This window comes from Phalacrocorax aristotelis, chromosome 19 (genome assembly GCF_949628215.1).
Source record: "Phalacrocorax aristotelis chromosome 19, bGulAri2.1, whole genome shotgun sequence".
Taxonomy (NCBI): domain Eukaryota; kingdom Metazoa; phylum Chordata; class Aves; order Suliformes; family Phalacrocoracidae; genus Phalacrocorax; species Phalacrocorax aristotelis.
This window is the reverse complement of record NC_134294.1, coordinates 1,806,446-1,826,059: the sequence shown is the minus strand read 5'-3', so window position 1 is coordinate 1,826,059 and position 19,614 is coordinate 1,806,446. Positions and strand designations below refer to the sequence as shown.

General features: G+C 70.3%; 1 protein-coding gene across 1 annotated transcript; it reads left to right on the top strand.

The window, feature by feature from the left end:
- Positions 1 to 673: 673 nt before the first annotated feature.
- RCC2 (regulator of chromosome condensation 2) lies at positions 674 to 10,758 on the top strand. The gene is made up of 8 exons (XM_075114385.1): positions 674 to 1,183; positions 3,191 to 3,570; positions 8,434 to 8,527; positions 9,226 to 9,369; positions 9,540 to 9,671; positions 9,785 to 9,873; positions 10,183 to 10,297; positions 10,559 to 10,758. The coding sequence occupies exons 2-8, from the start codon at positions 3,196 to 3,198 to the stop codon at positions 10,756 to 10,758; spliced, it is 1,149 nt and encodes a 382-aa protein (XP_074970486.1). The 5' UTR covers positions 674 to 1,183; positions 3,191 to 3,195.
- Positions 10,759 to 19,614: the final 8,856 nt, after the last annotated feature.

The window sequence follows — 19,614 nt, the reverse complement described above, 5'->3', positions numbered from 1 at the left end:
TGCTCCCACAAAAAATCTTTGTAGTAAGAGGAAGAAGTGCCCCGTTCCTTTGCCAAAACTCCCTGCAGGAAAGTGAATACGTGCATTTATTTCTTGGGGGGAAAAACCCCACTTTGCAATAAGGGAATACGTGCATTTATTTCTTGGGGGGAAAAACCCCACTTTGCAAGAAGGGAATACGTGCATTTATTTCTTGGGGGGAAAAACCCCACTTTGCAAGAAGGGAATACGTGCATTTATTTCTTGGGGGGAAAAACCCCACTTTGCAAGAAGGGAATACGTGCATTTATTTCTTGGGGGGAAAAACCCCACTTTGCAATAAGGGAATACGTGCATTTATTTCTTGGGGGGAAAAACCCCACTTTGCAAGAAGGGAATACGTGCATTTATTTCTTGGGGTAAAAAAAACCCACTTTGCAATAAGGGAATACGTGCATTTATTTCTTGGGGGGAAAAACCCCACTTTGCAAGAAGGGAATACGTGCATTTATTTCTTGGGGTAAAAAAACCCCACTTTGCAATAAGGGAATACGTGCATTTATTTCTTGGGGTAAAAAAACCCCACTTTGCAATAAGGGAATACGTGCATTTATTTCTTGGGGGGAAAAACCCCACTTTGCAATAAGGGAATACGTGCATTTATTTCTTGGGGGAAAAACCACTGCAATGAAGGCAATGAGTGCATTTATTTCTTGCGGAAAACAAAACCCTTTGCAACTCTTCGCTCTTGCAAAAAAAATAACTTATTCTTTGCAACGAGGTGTGCATTTTCCTTTGCAAAAAAATAATTCCCTCAGCAAGAAGCGGGGAGCGTGCACCGCTGCTGCTGCAGAAGGGGAATCCCTTTGCGCTCTTTCTTTGCTTTCACCCTCCCCGAGTCTTCCTGTCCTAAAGATGGAGCTGTGTGTGCCGAGCTGGACTTTGCAGCCTCTTCCTCTCCAAAGCAGGATGATTTTTTTTTTTTCCCTTTCCTGCCCATACATGTGTTTCTGTTTTGTATTGTAGCATTTGTTCTGGCGGCTCATATTTACATTTTAAGTGCATCTGGTGGGTGGGCGCTAAGGGAGGAAAGGGAAAAAAAAAAATTACCTCCTTTTTTCTGCAACAGGAAACACCACCAAAAATATTGCAAAGGCCCCGAGTTGTTGCTTTCTTTATGCTGCACCCTTCGCCCTAAAATCAGGTTTGCAACTGGGGGGGGGGGGGGGGGGGGGGAGGCAGGGAATTGGGGGGGAGGAGGAGGAGGGGAAAAGGGATGGGGGGGGGCTTAAAAAGCCTTAAAAAAAAAAAAAAGAGAGAGAGAGAGAGAGAGAAGGCAGGCGGATCCACGTGGTTTAATGGGGCCAGACAGAGATCCCATTGTTCACCAGCAATAATAAAGGGGAAATTAAAAAAAAAAAAGGGGGGGGGGGGCAGACGGAGGGAGAGGGATGGGGACGGGGGGGGCGGCCCCGGCCGCGCAGGGGGCTGGGATTATTTTTTGCAACCCCCCCCTTCGCCCCCCCCCAAACATCATCTCCCTCCCCCCCCCCCCCCCCCCCCCCCAGGAAAAAAAGCCCCCCTAAAACAAGCAAATTAAAAAGGCCAGAGGCGGCAGGAGCACAAGCGGGGCCCCCCCGAGAGCAGGTGTGGGGGTGCGGGGAGGGGTTGGGGTGAGAAGGGAGGGGGGATCCCGCGTGTGTCCCCCCCCGCTGCACAGCTCCCCGCACTTCCCTTGCGGGGGGGGAGGCGGGCTTTTTGTCTCCGGGCCGTTTTCCTGCCGTTTAACCCCCCCACGGTTTGTGAATTCCTCTTCCGCACCCCCCCTTTGCAACCCCCCCCTTTGCACCGCCCCCCCGCAAATCGCCCCTTTACAGTCTCCCTGCACTCCCCCCGAGCACCCCCAAACCCGACTTTTGCACCCCCACGTGCAAATTCCCCCCCCGCAAATCGCCCCTTTCCAACCCCCCCGCAACACCCCCGTTTCTCAAACCGCGTCTTTGCACCCCCCTTTGCAAACCCACTTTTGTAACCCCCCCTTTACAACCGTCCTTTGCAAATCGCCTTTTCACCCCCCCTTTGCAACCCCCCCTTTGTAACCCCCATTTCGCAAACCCCCCTTCGCACCCCCCCTTTGCAAACTCACTTTTGCACCCCCCTTTGCACCCCTCTTTTGCACCCCCCTTTGCAACCCCCGTTTTGCACCCCCTCTTTGCACCCCCCCTTTTGCAACCCCCCCTTTGCAACCCCTCTCTTTGCACCCCACTTTTGCACCCCCATCCCTCCCCCCTTGCACCCCCATTCTTGCAACCCCCCCTTTGCACCCCCACCCCTCCCCCCCTTGCACCCCCCCTTGCACCCCCCTTTGCACCCCCGCCCCTCCCCCCTTGCACCCCCCTTTGCACCCCCGCACCCCCCCTTGCACCCCCCCTTTGCACCCCCCTTTGCACCCCCACCCCTCCCCCCCGTTGCACCCCCTTTGCACCCCCACTCCTCCCCCCCTGCACCCCCCCTTGCACCCCCCTTTGCACCCCCACCCCTCCCCCCTTGCACCCCCCTTTGCACCCCCGCCCCTCCCCCCTTGCACCCCCCTTGCACCCCCCTTGACCCCCTTTGCACCCCCGCCCCTCCCCCCCTTGCACCCCCTTTGCACCCCCACTCCTCCCCCCCCGCACCCCCCCGTTGCACCCCCTTTGCACCCCCACTCCTCCCCCCCCGCACCCCCCCGTTGCACCCCCTTTGCACCCCCACCCCTCCCCCCCGTTGCACCCCCTTTGCACCCCCACTCCTCCCCCCCTGCACCCCCCCTTGCACCCCCCTTTGCACCCCCCTTTGCACCCCCGCCCCTCCCCCCTTGCACCCCCCTTTGCACCCCCCTTTGCACCCCCACTCCTCCCCCCCTGCACCCCCCCTTGCACCCCCCTTTGCACCCCCACCCCTCCCCCCTTGCACCCCCCTTTGCACCCCCCTTTGCACCCCCACTCCTCCCCCCCTGCACCCCCCCCCCCGCACCCCCCTTTGCACCCCCGCACCCCCCCCCGCACCCCCATTCCCCCCCGGTTACACTTTCCCCAAGCGCCGCCGGCAGCGGGCGGGGTGGGGGGGGTGGGGGGGGGGATCTCCCCGCTCCCCCCCCCCCGTTGTGCCCCGCGGCGGCGGGCGGGGGGCGGGGGGCGGCGGGCCGGTGACGGCGGCGCGGCCCTGCCCGCAGGCGCCATGCCCCGCAGGAAAGCGGCGGGGCCGCCCTGGGAAGCGGCCCCGGGCAACGGGGCGGCGGCGGCGGCGGCGGCGGCGGCGGGGAGGCGGCGGCCCGGCGCGGCGGGCGGGAGGCGGCGGGCGCGGCCCGAGCGCGGCGGCGGCGGCGGCGGCGGCGGCGGCGGCGGCGGCGGCGGCGGCGGCGGCGGCAGCAGCGGCGGCAGCAGCGAGGACGAGGCGCCCCGGGAGCGGCGGCGGCGGGACGGGAGCCCCGGCGGGAGGCGGCCCGGCAGGCCCGGAGGGGCGGCGGGCGGAGGCGCCGCCGGGGCCGGGGGCGGCGCGGCCAGAGGACAGAGCGCGGTCATCTGCGAGCCCGAGCACAGCAAGGAGCGCATCGTGAGCGGGGCGGCGGGAGGGAGGGCGGCCCCCCACCCCTGCTCCCCCGCCCGCCGCGCCCCCGAACGCACCCCCAGCCCACCCTCTCTGCTCCCCCTCTTCACTCCGCCCCTTTGCCCCCCTGATTTGCAGCCCCTTTGCGGTTCCCCCTGGCACCCCCGCATCGCACCCCCCAGCGCACCCACGGACACCCCCCGTTACACCCCCCCGCACCCCAATGCACCCCCCAATGCACCCACTAACACCCCCCGTTACACCCCCCCGCACCCCAATGCACCCCCCAGCACACCCACGAACACCCCCCGTTACACCCCCCTGCACCCCAATGCACCCCCCAGCACACCCACGAACACCCCCCGTTACACCCCCCTGCACCCCAATGCACCCACTAACACCCCCCGTTACACCCCCCCGCACCCCAATGCACCCCCCAGCACACCCACGAACACCCCCCGTTACACCCCCCTGCACCCCAATGCACCCACTAACACCCCCCATTACACCCCCCTGCACCCCAATGCACCCCCCAATGCACCCACGAACACCCCCCGTTACACCCCCCTGCACCCCCAAATGCACCCACTAACACCCCCCATTACACCCCCCTGCACCCCAATGCACCCCCCAATGCACCCACAAACACCCCCCGTTACACCCCCCTGCACCCCAATGCACCCACTAACACCCCCCGTTACACCCCCCTGCACCCCAATGCACCCCCCAATGCACCCACGAACACCCCCCGTTACACCCCCCTGCACCCCAATGCACCCACTAACACCCCCCATTACACCCCCCCGCACCCCCCTGCACACCAATGCACCCACTAACACCCCCCATTACACCCCCCTGCACCCCAATGCACCCACTAACACCCCCCGTTACACCCCCCTGCACCCCAATGCACCCACTAACACTCCCTGTTACACCCCCCTGCACCCCAATGCACCCCCCAATGCACCCACTAACACCCCCCGTTACACCCCCCTGCACCCCAATGCACCCCCCAAATGCACCCACTAACACCCCCCGTTACACCCCCCCGCACCCCAATGCACCCCCCAGCACACCCACGAACACCCCCCGTTACACCCCCCTGCACCCCAATGCACCCCCCAATGCACCCACTAACACCCCCCGTTACACCCCCCTGCACACCAATGCACCCACTAACACCCCCCATTACACCCCCCCGCACCCCAATGCACCCCCAAATGCACCCACTAACACCCCCCGTTACACCCCCCTGCACCCCAATGCACCCACTAACACTCCCTGTTACACCCCCCTGCACCCCAATGCACCCCCCAATGCACCCACTAACACCCCCCGTTACACCCCCCCCGCACCCCAATGCACCCCCCAATGCACCCACTAACACCCCCCGTTACACCCCCCTGCACACCAATGCACCCACTAACACCCCCCATTACACCCCCCCGCACCCCAATGCACCCCCAAATGCACCCACTAACACCCCCCGTTACACCCCCCTGCACCCCAATGCACCCACTAACACTCCCTGTTACACCCCCCTGCACCCCAATGCACCCCCCAATGCACCCACTAACACCCCCCCGTTACACCCCCCCGCACCCCAATGCACCCCCCAATGCACCCACTAACACCCCCCGTTACACCCCCCTGCACACCAATGCACCCACTAACACCCCCCATTACACCCCCCCGCACCCCAATGCACCCCCAAATGCACCCACTAACACCCCCCGTTACACCCCCCTGCACCCCAATGCACCCACTAACACTCCCTGTTACACCCCCCTGCACCCCAATGCACCCCCCAATGCACCCACTAACACCCCCCGTTACACCCCCCCGCACCCCAATGCACCCCCCAATGCACCCACTAACACCCCCCGTTACACCCCCCTGCACCCCAATGCACCCACTAACACCCCCCATTACACCCCCCTGCACCCCAATGCACCCCCCAATGCACCCACAAACACCCCCCGTTACACCCCCCTGCACACCAATGCACCCACTAACACCCCCCATTACACCCCCCTGCACCCCAATGCACCCACTAACACCCCCCGTTACACCCCCCTGCACCCCAATGCACCCCCCAATGCACCCACGAACACCCCCCGTTACACCCCCCTGCACCCCAATGCACCCACTAACACCCCCCATTACACCCCCCCGCACCCCCCTGCACACCAATGCACCCACTAACACCCCCCATTACACCCCCCTGCACCCCAATGCACCCACTAACACCCCCCGTTACACCCCCCTGCACCCCAATGCACCCCCCAATGCACCCACGAACACCCCCCGTTACACCCCCCTGCACCCCAATGCACCCACTAACACCCCCCATTACACCCCCCCGCACCCCAATGCACCCCCCAATGCACCCACTAACACCCCCCTGCACCCCAGTGCACCCCAATGCACCCACTAACACCCCCCGTTACACCCCCCTGCACCCCAACGCACCATCCAATGCACCCACGAACACCCCCCGTTACACCCCCCTGCACCCCAATGCACCCACTAACACCCCCCGTTACACCCCCCTGCACCCCAATGCACCCCCCAATGCACCCACGAACACCCCCCATTACACCCCCCTGCACCCCAATGCACCCACTAACACCCCCCATTTCACCCCCCTGCACCCCAATGCACCCCCCAATGCACCCACTTACACCCCCCCATTACACCCCCCTGCACCCCAATGCACCCCCTAATGCACCCACTAACACCCCCCATTACACCCCCCTGCACCCCAATGCACCCCCCAATGCACCCACTTACACCCCCCCATTACACCCCCCTGCACCCCAATGCACCCCCTAATGCACCCACTAACACCCCCCATTACACCCCCGTGCACCCCAATGCACCCCCAATGCACCCACTTACACCCCCCCATTACACCCCCCTGCACCCCAATGCACCCCCTAATGCACCCACTAACACCCCCCATTACACCCCCCTGCACCCCAATGCACCCCCTAATGCACCCACTAACACACACCCATTAGACACCCCCTTTGCCCCCAAATGCACCCCCCCGCTCCCCCCAATGCACTTCCCCATGCCACCCCCCCTTGCACCTCCCAGTCGCACCCCCCCATAGCACCCCACATTGCACCCCTCTGTTGCGCCCCAGTTGCACCCCCCATTGCACCCCCTAATGCAACCCCCCTTTTACACCCCCCATTTGCAGCCCCCGATGTATCCCTTAATGCACCCCCTCATTGCACCCCTTAGTGACCCCCGTCACCCCCCCATTGCACCCCTTAACGCACCCCATTAATGCCCCAACACCCCCCAAAACACCCCATCATTGCACCCCCTTAATGCACCCCTTCGCTGCACGGCCCCGGCCCCCCCCAGATGTACCCCCAAAATTGCACCCCCCAAATTGCGCCCCATAACGGTGCTCCTGCACTGCCTCCCAAAAGTGTCACCCCCGTGCAGCCGGCTGCACCCCACGCCCCTCCTGCCCCCCGTTTCCAGACCCCCCCCCCGACGGGTGCATTTTGGGGGGCCCAAGAGCAGAGCCCCCCCAGTTTGGCTCTGCAAGGGGGGGCTTTGCCTCGCGTCCCTAGGGGCACCCGCTGGGGGGCGGGGCCCTGCGGGGGGCGGCTGGGGATGGGCTGATACTGCACGATGTCCCCCCCCGCGCCCCAGTGTCCCCCCCGCGCCCCGGTGTCCCCCCGCGCCCCCGGTGTCCCCCCATGCCCCCAGTGTCCCCCATGCCCCCGGTGTCCCCCCGCGCCCCCGGTGTCCCCCCATGCCCCCAGTGTCCCCCATGCCCCCGGTGTCCCCCCGCGCCCCGGTGTCCCCCCGCGCCCCCCGGTGTCCCCCCATGCCCCCGGTGTCCCCCCGCGCCCCCAGTGTCCCCCCATGCCCCCAGTGTCCCCCATGCCCCCAGTGTGCCCCCGAGTCCCCCCCGTGCCCCCCACGTCCCTCTGTGTCCCCACCGTGACCCACATGTCCCCCCCATGTCCCTGATGTCCCCCCATGTCTCCAATGTCCCCCCGTGTCCCCCCGCGCCCCGGTGTCCCCCCGCGCCCCTGATGTCCCCCCGTGCCCCGGTGTCCCCCCATGCCCCCGGTGTCCCCCCGCGCCCCGGTGTCCCCCCATGCCCCCGGTGTCCCCCCGCGCCCCTGATGTCCCCCCTGCGCCCCGGTGTCCCCCCATGCCCCCGGTGTCCCCCCGCGCCCCCAATGTCCCCCCGCGCCCCGGTGTCCCCCCATGCCCCCGGTGTCCCCCCGCGCCCCCCGATGTCCCCTGCGCCCCGGTGTCCCCCCCATGCCCCCGGTGTCCCCCCGCGCCCCCAATGTCCCCCCCGCGCCCCGGTGTCCCCCCATGCCCCCGGTGTCCCCCCGCGCCCCCCGATGTCCCCCTGCGCCCCGGTGTCCCCCCATGCCCCTGGTGTCCCCCCGCGCCCCGGTGTCCCCCCATGCCCCCGGTGTCCCCCCATGCCCCCGGTGTCCCCCCCGCGCCCCTGATGTCCCCCCGCGCCCCGGTGTCCCCCCGCGCCCCCTGATGTCCCCCCGCGCCCCAGTGTCCCCCCATGCCCCCGGTGTCCCCCCATGCCCCCGGTGTCCCCCCGCGCCCCCCGATGTCCCCCCGCGCCCCGGTGTCCCCCCGCGCCCCCGATGTCCCCCCGCGCCCCGGTGTCCCCCCACGCCCCCAATGTCCCCCCATGCCTCAGTGTCCCTGATCGCCCCAGTGTCCCCAGTGTCGCCCCGCGCCCCCGATGCCCCCCACGCCCCAATGCCCCCCACGCCCCGATGTCCCCCCGTGCCCCCGATGCCCCCCGCGCCCCGATGTCCCCCCCGCGCCCCCGGTCACTGACGGCGTCGCGGCCCCTTGCAGAAGCTCGAGGGCGCCAAGTGCCGGGGGCAGCTCCTCATCTTCGGAGCCACCAACTGGGACTTGATCGGCCGCAAAGAAGTGCCTAAGCAGCAAGGTGAGGGGCGCGGGGGCCGCAGGGCGACGCCTCCCCCTGTTTATGCCTTTAACGTTGTAATTAATTCGGGGGGGGGGGGGGCTTATTTTTATGCATTTATATTTAATATTTTTTTTAAATTAATATTTGGGGTTGCTTTAAACCGGTTGCACGTTGCCGTCGGGGTCGCGGGGCGCGCGGGGTCTCCTGCAAGGCAAAATAGAGGCGTTGCGTATTTTTGAATGCCTTTATATTTAATGAATTCCTTCTGCTTATTTTTAATGCATTTATATTTAATTAGTATTTTTATTAATTAATATTTTGGAGGGCTCGTTTTACGGTAGCATAATCTGGGCCAGAACTCGGGGTGCGCCGGGTCTCCGGCAAAGCAGAGCAAAGGCGCTGCTTATTTCTCACGCCTTTATATTGCGTCAAATTTTCCCGCTTGGTTTTTTTTTTATGCGTTTTCTATTTAATTCATGTTTTTATTCATTAATTTTGGGAGGCGTTACGGTCGGGCGTCGTAACCTGGGCCAGAACTTGGCGAGCACCGTCTCTCCTGCGAAGCGAAATGAACCCGCCCCTTATTTTTTTATCCCTTTATATTAAATTGCCGTGATTTTCCTGCTTATTTTTAACGCGTTTCTAGTTAATTAATTTTTTTATTAATTCATTTTTCACTTGCGTTCTTTTTTTCCTTTTTTTTTTTTGGAATACAGTTGCGTATCGTAATCTGGGCCAGAACCTGTGGGGGCCGCACAGGTACGGGTGTCTCTCAGGTATTCAGGTGCGGAGCGTGGTGTCGGGGCCCTGCGCCGCTCACAGCCTGCTCATCACCGCCGAGGGCAAGCTCTGGAGCTGGGGTGAGCGGCTGGGGGGGGGGGGGGGCGGGCGGGCGGGCAGCACCCCCAAAAAACCCAGCCCCCCCGGGGTGCGTCGCGGCGTGACGCCGGGAGGCTTCGTCCTCCTGTTTTGCTGCAAAAAAGGGATTTTTTTTTTTGGTTTTTTTTTTTTTTGGGGGGGGGGGTGTCAGGTCGCAATGAGAAAGGGCAGCTGGGGCACGGCGACACGAAGCGGGTGGAAGCCCCGAAGCTCATCGAGGTGCTGGGGGGCGAAGCCATCGTGCTGGCAGCCTGCGGCCGGAACCACACGCTGGCGCTTACAGGTATCGGGGAGGGGGAAAAAAAAAAAACCCCGAACCCCTCACATTTGGGGGAAAATTGGCCGAAACCGGCCCGGTTTTTGCCCCCCGAAACATTTATTTTTTTTGCGTTGTAGAGAGCGGCTCCGTGTTTGCCTTCGGGGAGAATAAAATGGGGCAGCTGGGGCTGGGGAACCAGACTGACGCCGTGCCCAGCCCTACGCAGGTACCGCCGCTCCTTCCCTCTGCTCCGCCTCGCGCGGTTTGGCGGGAAAAACGGCGGATTTGGGGGTTTCTCACTGGAAAAAAAGAAAAATCCCTAGCGGAGCCCAAACCCCTTTCGGCTGCAAGAGCTTCCCTCGGGGGCGGGGATTCATCTGCAGCTGCGGCGGGAAAATAAAGCGCAAGAATTTAAAGCAAAACCCCAGATTTCAGGATTTTGGAGGTTCCCCCCTCCCCGGGAAATGATTTTTTTTTTTTTTTTTTTTTTTTGGCTTTTTTCTCTATTTTACCCTGTTTTCTGCTTTTCCTGCAGATCATGTACAACGGGCAGCCCATCACCAAACTGGCCTGCGGGGCCGAATTCAGCATGATCATGGATTGCAAAGGCAACCTCTACTCCTTCGGGTGCCCCGAGTACGGGCAGCTGGGTACGGTGCTTTTTTGGGGTGCTTTGCTACAATTTTATGTATGTCACGGGGTTGGAGGGGGAGGGGAAAGGCTCCCTGCCTCAGTTTCCCCATCTGGGCAACCAAAGCATCCCTCCCCTTTACCTCCAGCGAAAATAGCGGGGTGGGAGCTGCAAGTAAAAGAGGGGGTTGCAAGCGGAGAGGGGGTTTGTGCAGCCGGCTTGGAAATAACGGGGCGCAGCCTCGGGGCACCCCGATTGCATGCCGGTGCCAACCTTGCAGGGCATAATTCGGATGGGAAGTTCATCGCCCGGGCGCAGCGGATAGAGTACGACTGCGAGCTGGTGCCGCGCCGCGTGGCCATCTTCATCGAGAAGACCAAGGACGGGCAGATCCTGCCCGTCCCCAACGTGGTGGTGCGGGACGTGGCGTGCGGGGCCAACCACACGGTACGGGGGGGGGGGGGGCGCGTGGGACCGTGAGCGCTGCGGCGCGCGGCGCTCCTGAGAGGATTTGCAGCGCGCGTGTAGGGGTCGGTGTTTGCAGGGTGCGTGTGAGCGCGGAGGTTTGCAGCGGGTGGGTAAGGGTAAATATTTGCAGCGGGCGCGTGAGGGTCGGGGTCTGGAGCGGGCGCGTGAGGGTCGGGGCCTGGAGCGGGCGCGTGAGGGTCGGGGCCTGGAGCGGGCGCGTGAGGGTCGGGGTCTGGAGCGGGCGCGTCAGGGTCGGGGCCTGGAGCGGGCGCGTGAGGTCGGGGCCTGGAGCGGGCGCGTGAGGGTCGGGGTCTGGAGCGGGCGCGTGAGGGTCGGGGCCTGGAGCGGGGGCGTCAGGGTCGGGGCCTGGAGCGGGCGCGTGAGGGTCGGGGCCTGGAGCGGGCGCGTGGGGGTCGGGGTCTGGAGCGGGCGCGTGAGGGTCGGGGCCTGGAGCGGGCGCGTGAGGGTCGGGGTCTGGAGCGGGCACGTGAGGGTCGAGGTCTGGAGCGGGCGTGTGAGGGTCGGGGTCTGGAGTGGGCGCGTCAGGGTCGGGGCCTGGAGCGGGCGCGTCAGGGTCGGGGTCTGGAGCGGGCGCGTGGGGGTCGGGGTCTGGAGCGGGCGCGTGAGGGTCGGGGCCTGGAGCGGGCGCGTGGGGGTCGGGGTCTGGAGCGGGCGCGTGGGGGTCGGGGCCTGGAGCGGGCGCGTGAGGGTCGGGATCTGGAGCGGGGGCGTGAGGGTCGGGGTCTGGAGCGGGCGCGTGGGGGTCGGGGCCTGGAGCGGGCGCGTGAGGGTCGGGGTCTGGAGCGGGCGCGTGGGGGTCGGGGCCTGGAGCGGGCGCGTGAGGGTCGGGGTCTGGAGCGGGCGCGTGAGGGTCGGGGCCTGGAGCGGGCGCGTGGGGGTCGGGGTCTGGAGCGGGCGCGTGGGGGTCGGGGCCTGGAGCGGGCGCGTGAGGGTCGGGGCCTGGAGCGGGCGCGTGAGGGTCGGGGTCTGGAGCGGGCGCGTGGGGGTCGGGGTCTGGAGCGGGCGCGTGGGGGTCGGGGTCTGGAGCGGGCGCGTCAGGGTCGGGGCCTGGAGCGGGCGCGTCAGGGTCGGGGTCTGGAGCGGGCGCGTGGGGGTCGGGGTCTGGAGCGGGCGCGTCAGGGTCGGGGCCTGGAGCGGGCGCGTCAGGGTCGGGGTCTGGAGCGGGCGCGTGAGGGTCGGGGTCTGGAGCGGGCGCGTGGGGGTCGGGGTCTGGAGCGGGCGCGTGAGGGTCGGGGCCTGGAGCGGGCGCGTCGGGGTCAGGGTCTGGAGCGGGCGCGTGAGGGTCGGGGTCTGGAGCGGGCGCGTGAGGGTCGGGATCTGGAGCGGGCGCGTCAGGGTCGGGGTGTGGAGCGGGCGCGTGAGGGTCGGGGTCTGGAGCGGGCGCGTGAGAGTCGGGGTCTGGAGCGGGCGCGTGAGGGTCGGGGCCTGGAGCGGGCGCGTCAGGGTCGGGGTCTGGAGCGGGCGCGTCAGGGTCGGGGCCTGGAGCGGGCGCGTGAGGGTCGGGGTCTGGAGCGGGCGCGTGAGGGTCGGGGTCTGGAGCGGGCGCGTGAGGGTCGGGGCCTGGAGCGGGCGCGTGAGGGTCGGGGCCTGGAGCGGGCGCGTGGGGGTCGGGGTCTGGAGCGGGCGCGTGAGGGTCGGGGCCTGGAGCGGGCGCGTGAGGGTCGGGGTCTGGAGCGGGCGCGTGAGGGTCGGGGCCTGGAGCGGGCGCGTCGGGGTCAGGATCTGGAGCGGGCGCGTGAGGGTCGGGGCCTGGAGCGGGCGCGTGGGGGTCGGGGTCTGGAGCGGGCGCGTGGGGGTCGGGGTCTGGAGCGGGCGCGTGGGGGTCGGGGTCTGGAGCGGGCGCGTCAGGGTCGGGGCCTGGAGCGGGCGCGTCAGGGTCGGGGCCTGGAGCGGGCGCGTGAGGGTCGGGGTCTGGAGCGGGCGCGTGAGGGTCGGGGTCTGGAGCGGGCGCGTGAGGGTCGGGGTCTGGAGCGGGCGCGTCGGGGTCGGGGCCTGGAGCGGGGGCGTCAGGGTCGGGGCCTGGAGCGGGCGCGTCAGGGTCGGGGCCTGGAGCGGGCGCGTGAGGGTCGGGGTCTGGAGCAGGCGCGTGAGGGTCGAGGTCTGGAGCGGGCGTGTGAGGGTCGGGGCCTGGAGCGGGCGCGTCAGGGTCGGGGTCTGGAGCGGGCGCGTGGGGGTCGGGGTCTGGAGCGGGCGCGTGAGGGTCGGGGCCTGGAGCGGGCGCGTGAGGGTCGGGGTCTGGAGCGGGGGCGTGAGGGTCGGGGTCTGGAGCGGGCGCGTGAGGGTCGGGGCCTGGAGCGGGCGCGTCAGGGTCGGGGCCTGGAGCGGGCGCGTCAGGGTCGGGGTCTGGAGCGGGCGCGTGGGGGTCGGGGTCTGGAGCGGGCGCGTGAGGGTCGGGGCCTGGAGCGGGCGCGTCAGGGTCGGGGTCTGGAGCGGGCGCGTGAGGGTCGGGGTCTGGAGCGGGCGCGTGAGGGTCGGGGCCTGGAGCGGGCGCGTGGGGGTCGGGGTCTGGAGCGGGCGCGTCAGGGTCGGGGTCTGGAGCGGGCGCGTCGGGGGTCGGGGTCTGGAGCGGGCGCGTGAGGGTCGGGGCCTGGAGCGGGCGCGTGAGGGTCGGGATCTGGAGCGGGCGCGTGAGGGTCGGGGTCTGGAGCGGGCGCGTGGGGGTCGGGGCCTGGAGCGGGCGCGTGAGGGTCGGGGCCTGGAGCGGGCGCGTGAGGGTCGGGGTCTGGAGCGGGGGCGTGAGGGTCGGGGTCTGGAGCGGGCGCGTGAGGGTCGGGGCCTGGAGCGGGCGCGTCAGGGTCGGGGTCTGGAGCGGGCGCGTGAGGGTCGGGGCCTGGAGCGGGCGCGTCAGGGTCGGGGTCTGGAGCGGGCACGTGAGGGTCGGGGTCTGGAGCAGGCGCGTGGGGGTCGGGGTCTGGAGCGGGCGCGTGAGGGTCGGGGCCTGGAGCGGGCGCGTGAGGGTCGGGGTCTGGAGCGGGGGCGTGAGGGTCGGGGTCTGGAGCGGGCGCGTGAGGGTCGGGGCCTGGAGCGGGCGCGTCAGGGTCGGGGTCTGGAGCGGGCGCGTGGGGGTCGGGGTCTGGAGCGGGCGCGTGAGGGTCGGGGCCTGGAGCGGGCGCGTCAGGGTCGGGGTCTGGAGCGGGCGCGTGAGGGTCGGGGTCTGGAGCGGGCGCGTGAGGGTCGGGGCCTGGAGCGGGCGCGTCAGGGTCGGGGTCTGGAGCGGGCGCGTGAGGGTCGGGGTCTGGAGCGGGCGCGTGGGGGTCGGGGCCTTGAGCGGGCGCGTGAGGGTCGGGGCCTGGAGCGGGCGCGTGAGGGTCGGGATCTGGAGCGGGCGCGTGAGGGTCGGGGCCTGGAGCGGGCGCGTGAGGGTCGGGGTCTGGAGCGGGCGCGTGGGGGTCGGGGTCTGGAGCGGGCACGTGAGGGTCGGGGTCTGGAGCGGGCGCGTGAGGGTCGGGGCCTGGAGCGGGCGCGTCGGGGTCAGGATCTGGAGCGGGCGCGTCGGGGTCAGGGTCTGGAGCGGGCGCGTGGGGGTCGGGGTCTGGAGCGGGCGCGTGGGGGTCGGGGTCTGGAGCGGGCGCGTCAGGGTCGGGGTCTGGAGCGGGCGCGTCGGGGTCAGGATCTGGAGCGGGCGCGTCGGGGTCAGGGTCTGGAGCGGGCGCGTGAGGGTCGGGGTCTGGAGCAGGCGCGTCGGGGTCGGGATCTGGAGCGGGCGCGTCAGGGTCGGGGTCTGGAGCGGGCACGTGAGGGTCGGGGTCTGGAGCGGGCGCGTCGGGGTCAGGATCTGGAGCGGGCGCGTCGGGGTCAGGGTCTGGAGCGGGCGCGTGGAGGTCGGGGTCTGGAGCGGGCGCGTGGGGGTCGGGGTCTGGAGCGGGCGCGTCAGGGTCGGGGTCTGGAGCGGGCGCGTCGGGGTCAGGATCTGGAGCGGGCGCGTCGGGGTCAGGGTCTGGAGCGGGCGCGTGAGGGTCGGGGTCTGGAGCAGGCGCGTGGGGGTCGGGGTCTGGAGCGGGCGCGTCAGGGTCGGGGTCTGGAGCGGGCACGTGAGGGTCGGGGTCTGGAGCAGGCGCGTGGGGGTCGGGGTCTGGAGCGGGCACGTGAGGGTCGGGGCCTGGAGCGGGCGCGTCGGGGTCGGGATCTGGAGCGGGCGCGTCGGGGTCAGGGTCTGGAGCGGGCGCGTGAGGGTCGGGGTCTGGAGCAGGCGCGTGGGGGTCGGGGTCTGGAGCGGGCGCGTCAGGGTCGGGGTCTGGAGCGGGCGCGTGGGGGTCGGGGTCTGGAGCAGGCGCGTGGGGGTCGGGGTCTGGAGCAGGCGCGTCAGGGTCGGGGTCTGGAGCGGGCGCGTCGGGGTCAGGGTCTGGAGCGGGCGCGTGAGGGTCGGGGTCTGGAGCGGGCGCGTCAGGGTCGGGATCTGGAGCGGGCGCGTCGGGGTCAGGGTCTGGAGCGGGCGCGTCAGGGTCGGGGTCTGGAGCGGGCGCGTCGGGGTCAGGGTCTGGAGCGGGCGCGTGAGGGTCGGGGTCTGGAGCGGGCGCGTCAGGGTCGGGGTCTGGAGCGGGCGCGTGGGGGTCGGGGTCTGGAGCGGGCGCGTGGGGGTCGGGGCCTGGAGCGGGCGCGTGAGGGTCGGGGTCTGGAGCGGGCGTGTCGGGGTCGGGGTCTGGAGCGGGCGCGTCAGGGTCGGGGCCTGGAGCGGGCGCGTGAGGGTCGGGATCTGGAGCGGGGGCGTCAGGGTCGGGGTCTGGAGCGGGCGCGTCAGGGTCGGGGCCTGGAGCGGGGGCGTCAGGGTCGGGGTCTGGAGCGGGCGCGTGAGGGTCGGGGCCTGGAGCGGGCGCGTGAGGGTCGGGGTCTGGAGCGGGCGCGTGAGGGTCGGGGTCTGGAGCGGGCGCGTGAGGGTCGGGGCCTGGAGCGGGCGCGTCAGGGTCGGGGTCTGGAGCAGGAGCGTCAGGGTCGGGGCCTGGAGCGGGGGCGTCAGGGTCGGGGCCTGGAGCGGGCGCGTGAGGGTCGGGGCCTGGAGCGGGCGCGTGAGGGTCGGGGCCTGGAGCGGGCGCGTCAGGGTCGGGGTCTGGAGCGGGCGCGTGGGGGTCGGGGTCTGGAGCGGGCACGTGAGGGTCGGGGTCTGGAGCGGGCGCGTGAGGGTCGGGGCCTGGAGCGGGCGCGTCGGGGTCAGGATCTGGAGCGGGCGCGTCAGGGTCGGGGTCTGGAGCGGGCGCGTGGGGGTCGGGGTCTGGAGCGGGCACGTGAGGGTCGAGGTCTGGAGCGGGCGTGTGAGGGTCGGGGTCTGGAGCGGGCGCGTGAGGGTCGGGGCCTGGAGCGGGCGCGTGGGGTCGGGGTCTGGAGCAGGCGCGTGGGGGTCGGGGTCTGGAGCAGGCGCGTCAGGGTCGGGGTCTGGAGCGGGCGCGTCAGGGTCGGGGCCTGGAGCGGGGCGCGTCAGGGTCGGGGTCTGGAGCGGGCGCGTGGGGGTCGGGGCCTGGAGCGGGCACGTGAGGGTCGGGGTCTGGAGCGGGCGCGTGGGGGTCGGGGTCTGGAGCGGGCGCGTGGGGGTCGGGGTCTGGAGCGGGCGCGTCAGGGTCGGGGTCTGGAGCGGGCGCGTCGGGGTCAGGATCTGGAGCGGGCGCGTCGGGGTCAGGGTCTGGAGCGGGCGCGTGAGGGTCGGGGTCTGGAGCAGGCGCGTGGGGGTCGGGATCTGGAGCGGGCGCGTCAGGGTCGGGGTCTGGAGCGGGCACGTGAGGGTCGGGGTCTGGAGCAGGCGCGTGGGGGTCGGGGTCTGGAGCGGGCGCGTGAGGGTCGGGGCCTGGAGCGGGCGCGTGAGGGTCGGGGTCTGGAGCGGGCGCGTCGGGGTCGGGGCCTGGAGCGGGGGCGTCAGGGTCGGGGCCTGGAGCGGGGTGTGAGGGTCGGGGCCTGGAGCGGGCGCGTGAGGGTCGGGGTCTGGAGCGGGCGCGTGAGGGTCGGGGTCTGGAGCGGGCGCGTGGGGGTCGGGGTCTGGAGCGGGCGCGTGAGGGTCGGGGCCTGGAGCGGGCGCGTGAGGGTCGGGGTCTGGAGCGGGGGCGTGAGGGTCGGGGTCTGGAGCGGGCGCGTGAGGGTCGGGCCTGGAGCGGGCGCGTCAGGGTCGGGGTCTGGAGCGGGCGCGTGGGGGTCGGGGTCTGGAGCGGGCGCGTGAGGGTCGGGGCCTGGAGCGGGCGCGTCAGGGTCGGGGTCTGGAGCGGGCGCGTGAGGGTCGGGGTCTGGAGCGGGCGCGTGAGGGTCGGGGCCTGGAGCGGGCGCGTCAGGGTCGGGGTCTGGAGCGGGCGCGTGAGGGTCGGGGTCTGGAGCGGGCGCGTGGGGGTCGGGGCCTGGAGCGGGCGCGTGAGGGTCGGGGCCTGGAGCGGGCGCGTGAGGGTCGGGATCTGGAGCGGGCGCGTGAGGGTCGGGGCCTGGAGCGGGCGCGTGAGGGTCGGGGTCTGGAGCGGGCGCGTGGGGGTCGGGGTCTGGAGCGGGCACGTGAGGGTCGGGGTCTGGAGCGGGCGCGTCAGGGTCGGGGCCTGGAGCGGGCGCGTCGGGGTCAGGATCTGGAGCGGGCGCGTCGGGGTCAGGGTCTGGAGCGGGCGCGTGGGGGTCGGGGTCTGGAGCGGGCGCGTGAGGGTCGGGGTCTGGAGCGGGCGCGTCAGGGTCGGGGTCTGGAGCGGGCGCGTGGGGGTCGGGGTCTGGAGCGGGCGCGTCAGGGTCGGGGTCTGGAGCGGGCGCGTCGGGGTCAGGATCTGGAGCGGGCGCGTCGGGGTCAGGGTCTGGAGCGGGCGCGTGAGGGTCGGGGTCTGGAGCAGGCGCGTCGGGGTCGGGGTCTGGAGCGGGGGCGTGAGGGTCGGGGTCTGGAGCAGGCGCGTGGGGTCGGGGTCTGGAGCGGGCGCGTCAGGGTCGGGGTCTGGAGCGGGCACGTGAGGGTCGGGGTCTGGAGCAGGCGCGTGGGGGTCGGGGTCTGGAGCGGGCACGTGAGGGTCGGGGCCTGGAGCGGGCGCGTCGGGGTCGGGATCTGGAGCGGGCGCGTCGGGTCAGGGTCTGGAGCAGGCACGTGAGGGTCGGGGCCTGGAGCGGGCGCGTCGGGGTCGGGATCTGGAGCGGGCGCGTCAGGGTCGGGGTCTGGAGCAGGCGCGTGGGGGTCGGGGTCTGGAGCGGGCGCGTCAGGGTCGGGGTCTGGAGCGGGCGCGTGGGGGTCGGGGTCTGGAGCAGGCGCGTCAGGGTCGGGGTCTGGAGCAGGCGCGTCAGGGTCGGGGTCTGGAGCGGGCGCGTCGGGGTCAGGGTCTGGAGCGGGCGCGTGAGGGTCGGGGTCTGGAGCGGGCGCGTGAGGGTCGGGGCCTGGAGCGGGGGCGTCAGGGTCGGGGCCTGGAGCGGGCGCGTGAGGGTCGGGGTCTGGAGCGGGCGCGTGAGGGTCGGGGTCTGGAGCGGGCGCGTCAGGGTCGGGATCTGGAGCGGGCGCGTCGGGGTCAGGGTCTGGAGCGGGCGCGTCAGGGTCGGGGTCTGGAGCGGGCGCGTCGGGGTCAGGGTCTGGAGCGGGCGCGTGAGGGTCGGGGTCTGGAGCGGGCGCGTGAGGGTCGGGGCCTGGAGCGGGCGCGTGAGGGTCGGGGTCTGGAGCGGGCGCGTGGGGGTCGGGGTCTGGAGCGGGCGCGTGAGGGTCGGGGCCTGGAGCGGGCGTGTGAGGGTCGGGGCCTGGAGCGGGCGCGTCAGGGTCGGGGTCTGGAGCGGGCGCGTGGGGGTCGGGATCTGGAGCGGGCGCGTGAGGGTCGGGGTCTGGAGCGGGCGCGTGGGGGTCGGGGCCTGGAGCGGGCGCGTGAGGGTCGGGGCCTGGAGCGGGCGCGTGAGGGTCGGGGTCTGGAGCGGGGCGTGAGGGTCGGGGTCTGGAGCGGGGGCGTGAGGGTCGGGGTCTGGAGCGGGCGCGTGAGGGTCGGGGCCTGGAGCGGGCGCGTGAGGGTCGGGGTCTGGAGCGGGCGTGTGAGGGTCGGGGCCTGGAGCGGGCGCGTCAGGGTCGGGGTCTGGAGCGGGCGCGTGGGGGTCGGGGTCTGGAGCGGGCGCGTGAGGGTCGGGGTCTGGAGCGGGCGCGTCGGGGTCGGGATCTGGAGCGGGCGCGTCGGGGTCAGGATCTGGAGCGGGCGCGTCGGGGTCAGGGTCTGGAGCGGGCGCGTGGGGGTCGGGGTCTGGAGCGGGCGCGTGGGGGTCGGGGTCTGGAGCGGGCGCGTCAGGGTCGGGGTCTGGAGCGGGCGCGTCGGGGTCAGGATCTGGAGCGGGCGCGTCGGGGTCAGGGTCTGGAGCGGGCGCGTGAGGGTCGGGGTCTGGAGCAGGCGCGTCGGGGTCGGGATCTGGAGCGGGCGCGTGAGGGTCGGGGTCTGGAGCAGGCGCGTGGGGGTCGGGGTCTGGAGCGGGCTCGTCAGGGTCGGGGTCTGGAGCGGGCACGTGAGGGTCGGGGTCTGGAGCAGGCGCGTGGGGGTCGGGGTCTGGAGCGGGCACGTGAGGGTCGGGGTCTGGAGCGGGCGCGTCGGGGTCAGGGTCTGGAGCGGGCGCGTGAGGGTCGGGGTCTGGAGCAGGCGCGTGGGGGTCGGGGTCTGGAGCGGGCGCGTCAGGGTCGGGGTCTGGAGCGGGCGCGTGGGGTCGGGGTCTGGAGCAGGCGCGTGGGGGTCGGGGTCTGGAGCAGGCGCGTCAGGGTCGGGGTCTGGAGCGGGCGCGTCAGGGTCGGGATCTGGAGCGGGCGCGTGGGGGTCGGGGTCTGGAGCGGGCGCGTGGGGGTCGGGGCCTGGAGCGGGCGCGTCAGGGTCGGGGTCTGGAGCGGGCGCGTGAGGGTCGGGGTCTGGAGCGGGCGCGTCGGGGTCGGGGTCTGGAGCGGGCGCGTCAGGGTCGGGGCCT